General features: G+C 38.1%; 1 protein-coding gene across 3 annotated transcripts; it reads left to right on the top strand.

Annotated features, from left to right (window-relative positions):
• Positions 1–425: 425 nt before the first annotated feature.
• fstl1a (follistatin-like 1a) lies at positions 426–16,996 on the top strand. Of its 3 annotated transcripts, none has more exons than XM_053477738.1 (11): positions 426–525; positions 634–690; positions 8,510–8,608; positions 8,909–9,038; positions 9,492–9,524; positions 10,507–10,637; positions 11,281–11,399; positions 14,352–14,464; positions 14,722–14,832; positions 15,987–16,087; positions 16,221–16,996. In XM_053477738.1, exons 2-11 carry the CDS (start codon positions 634–636, stop codon positions 16,260–16,262), a joined length of 936 nt encoding a protein of 311 aa, XP_053333713.1. In that variant the 5' UTR covers positions 426–525; the 3' UTR covers positions 16,263–16,996. The 3 variants fall into 3 exon arrangements, with proteins under 3 accessions (XP_053333713.1, XP_053333711.1, XP_053333712.1); XM_053477736.1 differs by having other exon boundaries at positions 446–525; positions 8,507–8,608; XM_053477737.1 differs by having other exon boundaries at positions 468–516; positions 8,507–8,608.
• Positions 16,997–17,523: the final 527 nt, after the last annotated feature.

Consider the following 17,523-nt stretch of genomic DNA (forward strand, 5'->3'; position numbering starts at 1 on the left):
CGTTGGCGGTGATGATGTGGGTTTGTGAGGGAAAATGTGTATTTTCTTTAAAGGAAGCTAGAAGTTAGAAGAAGAAGAAGGAGGAGGAGGAGGAGGCACTTTCAAAACGTTCAAACATATTGTTTTGGACTTGTCAGCTTAAACTCATAGACTATCTACGAAAATATATACAGAATTTGTTGTATTTATATTGTAATTTATTTACAAATCGTACAAAATAAATGTTTATATTCATACTGTACTACAGGGTGTCAAGTATTATTGTCGTAGAGCTAGCAGATAAATAAAACGTTCACTGAGGTAAACTCCGCGATAAAAGGGGTAATTAGCCAACCACACGCCCCCTATTTTAGGGCACTATGTTTCTACACTATGTAGTAGGCTAGTGTGCGGTTTGGGACACAGCCCTGGAGTTCTGCGCGCGAGCTTTTTCTCCAGCTCTCAGCGTCACAGCTGTGGATACAAAAGGTTGACACACGCACGCGGACACACGCAGAGCGCGCGAGAGCAAGAACAGTGAGTAGAGTAAGTTAGTGCTTTAATACTCGAGTGAAAGTTTTAAGAGTTAAGGCTTTGGCTAGTTTTAAAAGTTTGACTATAACAGTTTTGTAAAGCTTTTTCTTTCTTTTGCAGATGTTGAGAAGCGCATCTTTGTTGGTTTTGCTTGCTGTGGCTGTCTGTCAAGCCGAGGTGGGTTTACCTTTAATTTTATTTTGGATACACTTTCATTTATAAAATATTTATTAGTGTTTCCAAATAACATCCAGGCTGTAAATAGTCAATTAGTTCGATGCAACTTAAAATTTGAGAGTTTATCTTTGTATTTTTATAATTATATACTACTAATGAAATGATACTGAACATTTGGCTCACAATACTGTATATGTTTATTGGAGAATTATTTTAATTATTTAATGATTAGCTCTTTACTAAACAAATTACAAATAGTATCTCTCAAACTTAAAAGAAAATGATCCAGTTGCGCTGGATTTTCACCTAAAATATGACATTTTACTTCTGGATTTTAACTAAAGCATTTTACTTATTTATTTCTGCTCTGAGCTTTAAGGCTAAAACTGATGCAATAAGAAATAATGGACATTTTTTTTTTTATAAAAGAAAATGCAATGTCAGTTTGAAAAAAAAACATGTTTGATTTTAGTTATGCTTTGATTTGCTTATGATATTATTTTAAAAGTATAATATTATATTATATAGTGTTATTTCCTTCATAAAGAAAAAGAGAGACTGTTCAGGAAACTACACTTTAGAGTTATATTTGAAGTAATAACAGGCACTTAACTAGCTTCCAGATATTCCACCCCATTTAACGTACCAATAACAATAAACACATGATGGATCGTAGCAATAACAATAAAAACATAGTGGACCATCAATTGAATAAATTAATTCGATTAATTGTTACCTTCATTTTTTTTTAATTAAGCTCAACCCATTTAAAATGAGGAAGAAAGTCAAACGTTAAAAAAGAATGTTTTATAAGGACAGGAACAACAGCTTTGTTTAAATTTAATCATTATTTTAAAACTAGCATTTTAGTGATTTTATTTAATTGAAGTAGGGCTTAATTGAAGGATTTTGGATACTAAAAAAACTTTCTTAGTTATTTAAGTACATTCGAGAAGGTTTTCTAACAATGAATATAATATACTTGAATGCAGGTTGTTTGGAGTGAAACATTTCACGCATGTTGGTGGTCTTTCCTCTCCGTGTGACTTTATCACTCTCTTGCTTGGCGGCCAAGTTGAAGATGTTTATTTAGTTAATGAACATGTTGTGTGGCCTCCCGGTCGCTCAGCTTGACTGTAAATGAACTCAAGCAAACAGATAAGTGTAAAAGCCAAATGGAAACCCAGGAGGCTGTAAGACAGATGTATACAGCTGGTGTTCGTCCTGGCACTGACGTATTCTTATGCCAGCAATTAAAACCATTATCACTTGGGTGCTACGGAGATGTTAGAGCACGCCGAGGCTCTGCCAAACACATACACACGGAACATACTGTCGTCTTTGTACATACACTCGACAGACACACTGTAGCCACTAATGATGTGTTTGTGTGTCTCTGGCACTTGAACAGCTGCCGGTGAGTCAGTCAGCTGGCATTTTTTGGAATTCAGGTGTCGACAAACACGGCTGAATGCAGCAGATGTGCTCGTCTTTTCATGTGTGTGCTGAAAGGTCCTTTAAACACACACACCTTCGCTCATTGTTCTACCACCATATGATCAGTTAACATAGCAGTTAAGATTGTGAGGCTAAAAAAAGCACAAATTAAACCTGAACAAATGTTACTTTACATCCAGAGAACAGTTTTGACACTGAAGAGTGTTTTCTCGCCTAACTGTGCTCTGGCTTTCAAACTTTTCTAATCCTGTAAGCAGTTTCGGGTAAAAATCTCCATGTCCTCATGCTTTTTCTGGGCTCATTCCTCAGCTTTAGCTGGTTAGAGCCATGCACAAACATTTATCCTTACAGGAGTTAGAGTTTGAGTCGTCAGAAACGGTCTCTTCCTTGATTGACAGCTCACACTCCTGTCCCACCCTCAGGGCTGATCGATTTGAGAGAATGTCAAGGGTTTCTGAATTATTAATAACATGACCCAGGCTAGCTAGCATGCCCTTATCAAAAACAAAATAAACCGATGTAAAATTCATGAAGCAGGAAGTGCTGGACAGTCTTTACCACAAGGAGTGAATTACCACTGAGAAATCGTGTTGTACTAAACAAAAAGGTTCTTGGCAAGATGATTAAATATGATGGTAATTGTAGTTAAATTTTACATATGAATATGTAATTCAGCTACAGTATGCAATGTTCTACTACCGATATCATTTGAACTGTGATTTATCAAAGTAAGTAGGTTTTAAGCACTGCTTAGGTGGGATTTTATGGAAGAAAATTACATTTAGGTAATGAAACACGCAAGATTGGGCCGATCAGGTCAAACTTTTCTGATAGCGGTGTTTACATTGTCCATGTTTATTCTGATTAGCTACGATTCCAATAATTAGTGGAATATTAGGATCCATGTAAATGCAGCTAATTTCTTTCTTTCTTTCTTTCTTTCTTTCTTTCTTTAAGTTGCTTCTGTAAGAGAAAGCTTAAAGGAGAAAAAGTGACTGCCAGCACAACTGTGTGATAATTGTTAGCAGGAGTGAAGGATGTTGTATCATTCAGAGAGCATGTATGCCCTGACCTTGGATACACGTTCAGTTTTAAAAGTATTTTTTTAACAAAATAAACCCGTCGAGGGTACAGACTCATGTACTGCCTAAACGTGATGAGAAAAGGAGAGCCACTTCGGTATTTTGTGATTTATCTCATGATAAAATATAAACACTAGAAAAACATGATTTGGAATGGTTACTGAACATCTGTCAGCTATTAATCCCAAAACTCCATCCTAGCAGAAGCAAACCTACAGAGTGAGAACAAGAAATTCAAAGCAAATTCAATAGGGAGAAAAAAAAACTGACCAAAGGGGAATTGGGGCTGCTTAACAGACACTGTGACGTCACAAGAAATTCCTCGTGAGACAAATTGCCGGTGTTAAATTTCAATTCAAGATCGATATCTTACTGACACGCTGTTGCTTTAAAAACACCCCCCTCACGACGTTGGTGTCTCTTGGCTATTCTCCTCTCCTTAGTGACATATTCATCTAGAGAATAATCCAGTGAGACAGGAGGATAAAGCTCCATAGCAAAGGCTTTGTTAATAATAATTGTAAAAAGATCGTACTGTATATAAAAAGGTTCACACAATCTGAAAAGCGAAATGAATCACTAAGAAGAGCTTGGCTGAGAAATACAGTCTTTGTTCCATTGTGTTTCTAAGGATAGTTGAATATGTATGTGTCTATTGAGGTGGGAAAAAAAAGTTTTTTTTTTTCTTCTTCTTCTTGCATGAGACTCAACACATTTCTAAAAGACTAGATCATCGATTTGATGCAGTAGTTTTGGTACATTTATGCATAACTTAACATAAGAGTGATCTCAGCTGCATTGCTGTGAAAGAGTGTGTGATCAAGTTAGTGTATGTGGAGTTGAGAAATGCAGATCTCTCCCTCCATCTTTGTGGAAGACTAATTAGAAACATGTGTGAGCAGCCAAGCTTATCTCCATGTTTAACAAGCAGGAGTCTTGATTCAGGGCAACTTGAACCAGGCTAAAATGGCATATGCATGGAACAATCAGTTCTGAGTAATTTGAGTAGTGTAATAGTAGTAGTGTATCTTTATATTTTATCATATTTTAGAGAAACACACTCAGGACTGTGAAGGTGGCCATGACTGGCAGAAATACTGTAGTTAACCTCCAATACATCAGCAGGTCCAGACGAAAAGCAAACAAACTAACTAACCATCAAATAAAAAAATACTACTTGGTGGCCGCCAGAAAGTGTCTTGTGCACACCAGATAACTGTAGTTATTTTTTTCAATACAGTGTAAAAGTCTTGCATTTGCAGTATTTCACTCTCAGGTTTTCCTTCCAAAGAGCCAGACTTTTGCGTATTTTTAATAAAGTCTTGAGGAATAGTTCACTAGGCTTCCAGAAGGACTTTTCTGTACTCTCCGGTTCCCTCAAGTCAAGTAGGCTTTAGTACACAGTGAAACGAAACAACGTTCCTCCAGGACCAAGGCGCTACATGCAACATAAATTAACAACATAAATTACCAAAAGACTAACTAGCTAACTTAGAGACCTAATTAGCCGGCTAGCTGCGAACTATCTACGTTTTTATACAGAAGAGACGACATAAAGTGCACGTGCAGATAATCCCAGTTTCAGAGGAACACTTATTGTTTATGGGAACCAGGTGAATATTCTGACAGATGATCAGGCTGGTGATTAGTTATAACGGTGATCGGAACAGATGAGAGGGGAAATGAGGTCGCTGCTGAGGTTGTAACATAAACAACCAAATTGTGACTTTAGGCACTTTGCATAAAGGGGGGGAGGGGGGTTAAAACTTTTGAAAAAAATTCTCAAAAAAACCTAAGAAAAAAATGAAAGGATTGATAGGCGGAGATTCAAGTAGCATGAAGCATCTGTTCTGAAAACTCGCGGTGCAGTGAAACAGTACAGTTTATGTCGCGGATCTCCCGCATTATGCTGCTGATTAGTAATCTCGACTGGATAGCTTATCTCTAACAAAACACACACTTTGATAAAGGCATCTGTGTTTCACCATCTGTGTTAAGGCTTCCCACCTTTAAAGTTAATCAAACGCAGTGCAAGTCTGCGACTGGGTACTTTATTAGTAATTGATGCGTATTTCGATTTCTGAATCATCTGTTCGTTTCGTGTAAAACAACACACTCACACTTCTCACAGGAAGCTGGCCTGAGCTCCCTCCACTCTTCTCTTTTCTCTCATCAGACGAACGCCAGCTGTCCTAGTACAAGTCTGTCACACCCCAGGTCATGGGGTCTGAGTGTGAACTCACCCTGCGTGTGCCTGTGTGTGTGTGTGTGTGTGTGTGTGTGTGTGTGTGTGTGTGTGTGGTTGGGGGTAGCTGGCGATCACCATCTACCATCTGTAGCAGCTGATTGCCAAGCACTAATAGAGCCACACACACCTGTCCAGTAAATGTAACATCACATCCTACTGTTTCTCAGTTAGAGTGTAAAAGGTTAGACAAAGTTGTGCATCTGTTTGAATACACACACATCTGGTGTGTGTGTCTGTGTGTTGTCCTGCCTTTCATCCTAGGGTCTTTTACCCGGCACACTCACCAGACGTGACTTGGAATGTGAGGAATGCACTGCCTGCTCTTTCATTACAAGTGTGTGTGTGTGTGTGTGTGTGTGTGTGTTTGTGATACCCCATCAATGCAAGAAACCACACCCCTCTTAAATACTGTTGGTATTAAGAAAACAGTAAAAACAATCTTCGTAATTCTCTACTGTGGTTGCCAGATGCAGCCTTTTAAACCCCATTGTGTACTTATTTACTTTGTGAACATGTTTTGCCTTTTTTATGATCAACAAAAACACGGTTAGTTTAATAAGTTTGGTTTTGTTATCTTAGTTGTGTCCTTTGTGAACTGTATAACACTTGCTGTTGGAATAAAGTAACGTGGTAAAGTAAAGTCTTATTAAGTAAGACCATTAGCCATGTTTTGATCATTAACATGAATCATCATTAATCGTACACAAGTCCCACTCATACTTCTTTGTGGCATTTCTTTCTTTCTTTCTCTATATAATCCCCTGCTACACTAATGCACTTATCCCAGCATCTTACTAGTGCTTGTATACCATCGAGTTTCAGAGTTCATCAAGTTTTCACCAGAGCCATGATCAGACTGCTTGCTTCACATCTGGAATGCTGGCCTCCCAGCAACTCCTATAATCGCCCAAGCATGTGGAAATGGCTCGGAGCGAGGTCAGGACTGCATGGGGGAGGTGGCAATAACTCCCAGGGAGTCCATGTAATGTGCAAGTGGTGTTTGTGAAGCTACCGCAAGTTGACGACAAGTTATCCGTCCATTTTTAAGGATCAGGCTTTTCCACTCTGAATGTTCACAGCCACCTCAGGGGAAATTGTGATTCACAAAAGTATGGAATCTTCTTTAATATATTATGTTTGCACCATTCAGATGCGTTACTATGGCTAAGCGTCTCATCACCGTACGTACTATGCTTTATTGGGTTTATTCACGAGAAATTTCATCGCAAGTCCCGGTTTGACTTGAACACACCTTTGCAAACAAAAATAGATGCCCTAATTGAGTTTCAAGTGAATTACGTGGAGTTGTGAAAAAATAAGGTTTTTTTTTTTTTTTTACCTGTTGCACATTTCATATTTTGACTTTTTGAAAACTGCTAAGCTTTGGTGACCTGCTGAGACAGAACCCGATCACAAGTCAGGGCTAATCGAGCTTATCTGATTACACAGAGCTGTTCACAAATACTTTCTTCACCACAACTGTAATGCTTCGTGCTCACCTTCTGCACAGGAAAAACACTCGCTCACCAAAGTGGGGCAGAAAGATTTGAAGATAACCTCAGGCTGACACACACTAATCGCTGTAATCAGGCTAATTTCAGGAGCTGCAGGTTGTGTCTTGCTAAACCTGTGACGATATCAGAGACCATTTTAGATTTTGTCAGATTTTTATCACTAAGATTTAAGATTTAATGAGTGGTTTTGGCTAAACATTTGACCTAGCGGTGACTTCGCTAACAAAATAAAGGCCACCGCTAATAGATGCACACAGTTTCACACTTAGATAAAATTAAATGATGCCTGGGGCTACTGCAGAGATGACGACCGTACAGAGAGGGTGTATATAAGCCTGAGATTTGGAAAGACTCTCACATTCCTTCGCTTCTGCTCCAGAGGGGAGAATATTTGCTTTTCTCGCTTCCTCGCTTTTATTCATCTTTATTACTGTATACTCGTGCTGTCTGGCTGCAGGTCCAGAGAAAATACTGACACACTCACACGGCCTGTCTAAGGACAAGACACAGAACAAAAGTACCCGTTCATATCCTCTTCCTCTCTGAGAGAGGTGCATGTCCTGTCTCTCATCTTGTCGCTGTCTACACTATCCTGTGAATTAGCACCATCTGTTGTCATGAGCTCTTTGACCAAGTATGCACACGCAGCTGTCAGTACATAAGAGCTAGGATTTTATACATTTATTTCAGTATCGATATATCATCCCGTCCCAGAGTCTGTAAACTGTAGCTCTTGCTGACCGTGTATGCTTTTAAAAGAAAAGAGACACAAAAACCAGCTGACGGTATGTGTGTGCCATCTGTTCTGCAGCTTCATTGTGTGTGTGTGTGTGTGTGTGTGTGTGTGTGTGTGTGTGTGTGTGAGGGCATGCGCAGGGCTATTATTATGGTAAGCTCCAGGCTCTAGTCGTCATTCCCTTTAACTTAAAGGTCAAAGGTTAACAGTTCTGAGCCCCATCTGGAGCGTAGTTAAAGGGACAAGATGGCTCTGTGTGTGTATGCCTGTGTGTGTGTGTGTGACTCACTGCAAGAACAGCAGATTTCAGTATGTATGTGTGTGTTTGTGCTTGATTCAGTGGAAGAGACGTGACTAATACTAGCAGGACTATGTTAATTATGTGTTGATGTTCATGTGTATACACATAACAGCTGATTGTTAGAGAGATAGAGATGACTAACGCCTGCAGCTTGCACTACATGATGGGACATCTTTTAAATGTACCATGATTACGTTGTATGTATAGTGTGTATCCTACGGTCGATTGGAACCCTGTACAAGATGTATCCCGTGTCATGCGCTAAGTCCTGAACACCTTATAAAAGATGAATGAATAAATGATTGACAGTTTTGTAACTGTAATACTTTTTATTACCACTAGATGGCAGCAAGGTTATTGTCTGATCTTTAGGTTATTGAAAGGTTTGCTGTGCTGTGAGCTGTAGAATTGTATACGTGGAAATTTGTCAATTTATGCTTACAGTTGTTGCATTTGTTTCTTTCTTTCTTTACGCAGCAGCTGAAAAGTAAGAGCAAAGTGTGTGCGAATGTGTTTTGCGGAGCAGGACGAGAATGCGCTGTGACTGAGAAAGGGGAACCCTCCTGCCTGTGTATTGAGGTGAATGAATTACATGCAAACACAAGAAACATGGACAAATGTGATGCCTTATACACTTCTATATCCTGCACACACACACTTTATTCATACTGTCAGAGGTTTTTTCTTTCTGTTCCAGTATTGGTAGGTGGATAGACGTGGCTACGACTACACACACCTGTACACTACAGTCACATTTACACTACATGTGTCACTCACAGAACACACCAGAAAGGTTTATTGGTATAAAAAACATATGCAAGAGTATAGAAAGGCAGGTTATTACATACTTGTGTGTGTGTGTGTGTCTGACTTGTTCAGCAATGTAAGCCTCACAAGCGTTCAGTATGTGGGAGTAACGGCAAGACGTACCGCAACCACTGCGAGCTTCACCGTGACGCCTGTCTGACCGGACTCAAGATACATGTGGCGTATGATGGACACTGTGAAGGTGTGTGTTTGTGGGTGTGAGTGTTATGTTTATCTGTCAAGGAGACTTAACATTTTTTTATAATAATACTATAGTCATATGTGGCCGTTGCAGAAGGTAGGAGTATGTACTGTATAATGTAGTATTGTAGTCTGTCTATAGTAACACATAATCTAGACTTAAAGGTTTGAGAGAGAGAGAGTATCTGATGATAGAATTTTGTACGTCTAATACTTATTACAGGTGCTGAAAGGTTTATGAAATTGCTTCCTCTCTTCCTTCATCTGAGACAAGTCTAAATCTAAACAAATCAAATCGATATTCTTGAATCAGTAATTCCTATAGGTGTTTAAAAATTCACTCCTTATATAAAGAAGAGTTCAGGCGGACTTTGTTTGCTCACCAGCGCTACCCTCGAACTCGGTGCCCCTTCTCACATATTTTTTTTATCTCACAAACTTTTTTTTATTTTAGAGAAGAAGACAAACAAGGTTGTTGCCAGCCCAAGTGAGTAAACCCCACACACACACACACATACACACACACACACACATACATACATACACGCACATACATACACACACACATACATACACGCACATACATACACACACACCACAGTTCTTTGAGAAACCATCACGAATTTCAAGCTAGAATACACAGTATATACACAGTTATTATATATACATTTAGAAAATAAAAACAACTATAGGCATATCAACCTGTGAAATAAAAATCTCCATCCAACTTTACAAGGTTTGGATAATATACTGTGTATTGAAAGTACGTTCTCAAGAGCTGGAATTGTCCTCTGTTTAACTGTGATTACATTCGCTATGAATGTATTTATTTATTTATTTTTTTATGAAATCTAAGTAAAATTATATATACAGAGTCAGGCAAAATAAAAAATCATTTTAGGATGCCAGCTCGGTGATGTAGTGGTTAGCACTGTCGCCTTGCATCTCCAGGGACTGGGTTCGATTTTGCGTGCTTGGTGGGTTTCCTCCGGGTACTCCGGTTTCCTCCCACAGTCCAAAGATATGCACGTTAGGCTAAATAGGCGTTCCCAAAATTGCCCGTAGTGTGTGAATGGGTGTGTGAGTGTGTGTATGTGGGTGTGCCTTGCGATGGATTGCCACCCTGTCCAGGGTGTACCCCGCCTTGTGCCCTAAGCCTCCTGGGATAGACTCCAGGTCCCCATGAGCCTGAATACAGGATAAAGCGGTAATGATGATGAGTGAAAGTGAGTGAGTAATATTAGGATAATATGATAATATGAATGATATTATATCAATATAATATACATCATACTATTTTTTTTCCTACAGTGTGTATAAATTTCTTTGGCTGACTCTGCATATATATATATATATATATATATATATATATATGTTTATTTTTGTCTTATATATATATATATAAAGCCATACAAGTTGCTTGTGTTGTCCTATGTTCTGTCACTATACATTTGTCTTCTGTTGGTTAGTTGTGTGTTACCTCGCCGACCGTAATGAGCTGAGGAGCCGCGTGATCGAGTGGCTGCAAACCGAGGTGGTTCCAGACGGCTGGTTGAGCAAAGGCTCCAACTTCAGCGACGTCCTGCTCGAATACTTCCAGGTGTGGATCCTCTGTTTTTATGTTTTTTCTTAAATTGCATTATAACAATCATATTTAAAGTTCTGAAAAGTCTGCCCTCTGTACTTAACATTCTAAAATAAAAAAATGGCAGTGTCGTTCTTGTGGTTATATAAGAGACATTGACGGACACACATTTCACCATTTCGGTGTTTTGAGGTTTTAGAGCCAGCGGCTCTTATGTAACTTTAGCTACAGGAATAATGCAGTGTAGTGGGAAACTCCCCAAAAAGTAGAAATACAAATAAATGTGTGTGCTCTTGTGTGTGTGTGTGTGTGCGCGCGTGTGTGTGTGTAATACGTGACCTGCAGTTTATATGCTTGCTGTGTCATCATGACTAGTCTGTGTAAAGCTCTGCAAATACTGCTGAATCACAGTGAGTGTGTGTGTCAAGGGATTATTCGAGTCAACATCCAGTATAATTAATATCTTTATACGACAACACTGCTAAATTATTGATTCTAATTGATTGGAGGGTGTTTATTCATTTCCATACCAGGAGCTATTATAATAGGTCCAGCTTCAAGGTTTATATTAATGCACCGCTCAAGAGCATGTCAGTCACAACAGCACTAAACAGTAGCTGCAAGAATAAAAACAAGCATGTGTGCCCTGTCCCTGCAGAACTATGATAATGGAGATGCTCAACTGGATTCGACCGAGTTCCTCAAGTTCGTTCAGCACAACGAGACGGCCATCAACGTCACCTCGTACACGGATGAGGAGAACAACAGGTTGCTCAGGTAGCACACACGATCACACACAGACGTTCCTCATGTTCGATATTCATTATAAGCGCCACCTCTTGTTACACACTAGGTTTCAGGATTGTGAGCAGGAGCCTAACTGTCTCAAAGCATGAAACATGCTCACTTGATTAGTAATTAGTATGGTAGTAGTATGGTAGAGTAATTAGTATTGAGATACTGTAAGTATCACGAATTTATAAATATCATGATTTAATATTAATAACAATAATAATATCTGGACAGATATCTTCCTAACAAATAATTTGCTTCTACCACACAGGATGCTGCACTGCCTGCCAATGTGTAAATAGTTTAGAGCGCCACCTGTAGGATTATAAAGGAATAGCAACATTTAACCAGCACAAATGGAAACATATATAAATTAAAATATGTCGGTGTGGCAATACATGAATTGCTGCACAAAACTATCGCAATGCACCACTAAATCGATGCTTTTTTCCCTCCATCTCTGCAATGGGTCTGCAATTATTGATCATTTTGGTAGTTGGCTTATCTGTCTATTTCCTTTTTTTCAACAATGATTTTTTCGCCATCCATCCTTGCTTTTTGTGGGTGTAGCTCCTGTTCCAGACTCCAGTGAATCTTTAACCTCACCTGCTCAGCTTTGCATCCCTGGGAATGTCTCCATTTTTCTCTGCCTAATACCATTGAGCTGATTAAATGTCATACAACTGAATTACTGACGGCGGCACGGTGGTGTAGTGGTTAGCACTTGCACCTCCAGGATCCGGGTTCGATTCCCAGCTCTATGTGCATGGAGTTTGTATGATCTCCCGTGTTTGGTGGGTTTCCTCCGGGTACTCCGGTTTCCTCCCACAGTCCAAAGACATGTAGATTAGGCTACTTGGCATTCACAAATTGCCCGTAGTGTGTGAATCAGATTGTGTGTGCCCTGCGATGGATTGACACCCTGTTCAGGGAGTACCCCACCTTGTGCCCTAAGTCTCCTGGGATAGGCTCCAGGTTCCCGTGACCCTGAATACAGGATAAAGCAGTATAGAAGATGAGTGAGTGAGTGAGTGAGTGTGAATTACTGATATCTCAAACCCACAGACTAACTTAATTATGTTAAGTGGAGGAGGTTATTATTAGGAATGAACGCTATTATTAACACAAGCACAAAATAGAAGATGAGAAAGCGTAGGCTGCTCCTATAATTCACTGATTTACTTCTGCATGTAATGCAATAGCTAACATAATTGAAACAGCATCTGCTTTGCAAAAATCATCCATGAGACATTGTTTTGTGATAAGTAAGCCAACAAGCTAACAGCACAAGCATTACGATACTTCCATTATAGCCAGTTAACTGAAACAAGAAGCAGTCCGTCATTAAAAATAAGATCTACAAAGTATCAAGGTGATGCACTAGCTTGACTCGCTGAAGGTTTTACTTAAGCTTTAACTTGGTTTATTCATTTATTTTTGGTGAAATTCTCCTACAGTTTAAAATTGTTTTTTTTTTTAGTTTTTGCTTTGTTTTTAATTAATTTTTAATAACCGCTGTTGATTATGTTAAATAATTGTTGCACCTTTATTACTTATCGTCTAAAAACTAATCAGAAGGGACAGTTATGACCCACGTGTCAAAGACCGATAAAGAGATGCCTGAAGGTTTGTCTGAAGGTAGTAACGAATCTGATGCATGCTGTGTGTGACGCAGGCAGCGGTGTATCCAGAAAAACTTTTCATAGGGATGAGAAAATGTGCAAAATAAGATTTTGGCTGTTTTTTTTTTACTTGTCCAGTTAAATAAGTGTGATGTTCTTGTGCATTTTAAGTGGATGTCACAGCAGAAGGAGTAGTGATGATGTTAATACATTTCTTATTCAATCCTTTAATGCACAGTCTACCCAAAAAATACAATAAAATAATAATAATAATAATAACAAATCTTTTATATTAATACTGTTACCAATAAATATATGTATGATTAGAAATTATTTTATGGTTTAAATCCTGACAATACGTATCAATACTAATATTGCGGTGGTTAAATTTGTTGTTATTACAAAATAAATATGCTAAAAGTTAATGTTTTATTTGTGTCAAGGTCATCTCCTTCTAATACTGTCTAACATCATGGAATTAGTCAATCATTTTATGCCTAGTGTTAGTCTCTTACGCATTATATTAAACAACAAAAAAAAAATCTCATAATAATAAAAAAGCCTGTCACGGACATGAATATTTTGATTGGTAGTGTAAGCTGAGTGAAATCAATTCTTGAACATGAAACTTCATGAGCCATCAAAAATCAGTAAAGGTTCAAGTTAAAGTCTTTATCTCTTAAGCTAAATAGATAAGTGAGTCCAAGCACTTAAGTCAGCACTTGAGTTAAAATTTAAAAAGTTCAAAATGTTGTTACCTAATCCATAAGATCTTTTTTTTTTTTCATTTAAGACCTGTTCAGTTATTAGCAGCGCAGGGGTTATTTTATCTACAAGTGTTACATACAGTATATGAATATTCCAAGTGCAGTAATTCTCTCTAACCTCGCTTCTCTATTTACCAGCTTCTTGTTTAATAGAGCTTTGATTCATTTTTATAATAATAATAATAATAATAATAATAATATTAATATCAGCTTAATGAAGCTACACACAAATGCATCTCCTCTTTCAGATAATACAAACAATATAAAACAAGATATGCCTTTTGAAAGTGGTGCGCTACAACAAATCCTTGTCAAGGGTTCTAGATCAGTGCCAGTGGTTTATTAGCTCTATTAACTTTATCACACATGGCTGTGTGGTCTAACTGCATATAAACTACTTTATAGATAACAGAGTTTATAAACCCAGATTTTTTTTTTCCACAGACAAGACTACACAGTTGCTATATTTTAACAGCGCACTAATTGATTGAAAGATGGATTTCTGAATTATAAGGTATGCTTGTATATTCTATGTCCATTTTTATTAGGAGTTTGTGTGTGGATGCCCTGATCGAGCTCTCGGATGAGAATGCGGACTGGAAACTGAGTTTTGAAGAGTTTCTCAACTGCCTCAAGCCTGACTTCAATCCTCCTGAGAAAAGTAAATTAATTACTACTCACTAAAGTATTGGTGTTGTATGGTCATCTTTAATATGCAGTACACAGTATACACTATCGTACAGGTTTGCTTTAAACATATAGTATATGCAGTATATATACAGTAGAAGAAGATGAAATGATTCTTTATCGCGCTGAAGAATTTAAATCATTAATTCAATTTGTTTAGAGAACAAAAAAAAAACTTTTTTAATTGCCTGAAGCCACCTTTATCTTTTTTGTTATTTACATCATATACAGAGTGTGCACTGGAAGATGAGACCTATGAGGACGGAGCTGAGACGCAGATGGAGTGTAACCGCTGTGTCTGCGCCTGTGGGAACTGGGTCTGCACTGCTGTGACCTGCGACGGTTAGTGAAAACTCCACTCTGATACCGTCAGACTTCTTAATTTATCAATTATTTATGCCTATAATTCTGTAAGTCTTCTGTCACCCCCTGTTTTATTCATATTAAATTAAATTACATGATGTTTAAATTAGATTACCGTAAAGAAATAGAACAAAATGTTTTATTACGACATGCTGTCATAAAAATTGGTTGTTTATGTAGCTGCCTCAGCAGCAACCTCATTTCCCCTCTCGTCTCTTTCAATCAGCCAGCATCGCCAGTATATGCAGTTGGATCTGCTTAGATGTAGAATGGTATCTAAGTCATATCCAGTGTTGGGGGACGTTAGTTTTTTAAAGTATCTAATTACATTACAAAATTACTGTCTTTAAAAAGTAATCATCTCTTACAGTTACAGCGTAGTTCGAGTACTTTTCCACTGCAGAAAATGAAAACTCCTTTGTGATTCCCCATGCATGTTGTTCTACCATCATCACTCAGCGAAGTTTGGCCCAAAATCTGTTAACTACTAATCTCACCTTTGGCGCGGTGGCCGTAAGTACGGTTCATCATGATTCACTGAGAGTTCTGGTGCTGTGATTATGTTTCCATCTTTCCGCGCGTCGGTCCTCGCATAGTCAAACCGCATGGGTGAGATGGGGGTATAACTGAGAGGGGTGGGTTATCGGGGGTGGGGCTTGTAGAACGACTTTCACACAGCGATTGGGAAAGACTGCTGTCTGGCTCACGGATTACATAAATTGTCTGTATAACGGATTACATATAAAAAAAAAACTAACTAAACAACTGAGTACTTAAATGGCGGACCTAATGCGTTAGATTACTCGTTCCATCAAAAAAGTAATCCAAGTACTATAACGCATTACACCCAACACTGGTCATATCATAGTATATTTAGAACATTTTATGGCATTTGGCAGATGCCCTTATCCAGAGTGACCTATATTTTTTATCTCAGCAGTTAAGGGTTTAGGGCCTTGCTCAACTTGGACCTGTTGGGGGTTTAACCTGGTACCTTCTGATCAGTAGTCCAATGCCTAAACCACTGTGCTACCCCTACGCTTACCCCTATGCATCTTAGATGGGTAAACTGTATGATTTTTGTGCAAAAGTTTATGCTAGAAAGATGGCTCTCATCTGTGTTTATACTGTAGGTTCAGAGAAGTTTCCTGCTTTGGAGGAAATCGAAGGAGAAGATAAAGAGTTGACAGAGGAAGAGTGGAGCCGCAGAGTCGCCGAGCTCAACAAACATCAGGTGACTATATCCAATGATCTCTCATTACATGTCAGTTAATTATACTATTCTACTTTTATAAAGGATTTTTATAGTATTTACTTTAGGCAACTCATGATCCATATTTATTCATGCACTTAATTTCTCTCTTAAGGAAACTGTACAGAAGATGAAAGTGAGCACCAAGGATGTTTAAGAGAGGAGTGACGATGCAGAAGAGAGAATAGGAGGAGAATGAGAGTGGGTGTGCAGACACTTTTTCATTTGTTAGCCCACCAAAAATGTGCTTTTACTTTAAGAGTTTTTTATTATTATCATGTTAATTATTATAAATTTCAATATGTATTGTATTAATGTTACTCTTTTAACTGGAGATCTCACAGAGACCTACTTGTTTATTATGACTATTTTTTAGAAAATATATTCTATGCCACCACTTTTGAAATGGCTGCTAATTTCTTATCAAGTTTGTGGTTGTGCTGACAGTACTGATGTATGAGCTATACACAGATCAGCCATAACAATAAAAACATCTGCCGAAGACTGTGTAGGTCCCTTTTGTATCATCAAAACAACTCTGAGCAGCAGCAAGCGTTATTCTGCTGAAAGAAGCCACGGCTATCAGGATTAATGAGCCTTGGGTGCTCATGACTCTGTCACCAGTTCACAGACTGTCCTAGCTTAGACTACTTTTGGTTGGTTCTAACCACTGCATACCAGGAACACTTCAGAAGACCTGCCATTTCAGAGATGCTCTAACCCAGCTTTTTAACCATCACAATGTGAGCCTTGTTAAAATCACATTATGCATGCTCATTTTCCTGCTTTTTGCACATCAACTTTGAGAACTGAGTGTTCACTTGCTGGCTAATACTGTGCTGTATATCCCATTCCATGACAAGTGGGAATAAAATGAGACAATCAATGTTATTCACTCGTCAGTGCTTTTAATGCTATGGTTGTTTGGTGTGTAATTATTTTAATGAATACTTGAAAAACAAAAGCAAGCTACTTAAACTCTTTATCAGACTGTTAGGTGTAAGGTCATTTTTAAAAGACAGGTCAATTTATTATGATGTACCACTTATAAAATGATCAAGGTGTCACAGGATATTCTGGAGTAGTTCCATAACAACAGGGGAACAAATATGAGAAGATAATTTTTTTTGTAAAACATAGATTGTAAGTAGACAAACAGGTAAAAAAAAAAAAAACCACCTTGTCTATGAGTTAGTATTGTCTTCTCTAACACACAAAAAAATCCACAATACCTATTTGTGTTGTGACCTATTATTTAAGTTGTATACTTAATTTGAGATTAGTTAAATAATTGAGATCATTGTCTGGTTTAATCTGGTATAAGGATTTTCTCAAGTAGATGTAAAAAATAAAAACATTAGTGGATGGTGTTACCAACGCAAAGCTGATTGCTGATTCTTAATTTTTCTTTGTTAAAT

The sequence above is a fragment of the Clarias gariepinus genome, chromosome 18, assembly GCF_024256425.1.
Source record: "Clarias gariepinus isolate MV-2021 ecotype Netherlands chromosome 18, CGAR_prim_01v2, whole genome shotgun sequence".
Taxonomy (NCBI): Eukaryota; Metazoa; Chordata; class Actinopteri; order Siluriformes; family Clariidae; genus Clarias; species Clarias gariepinus.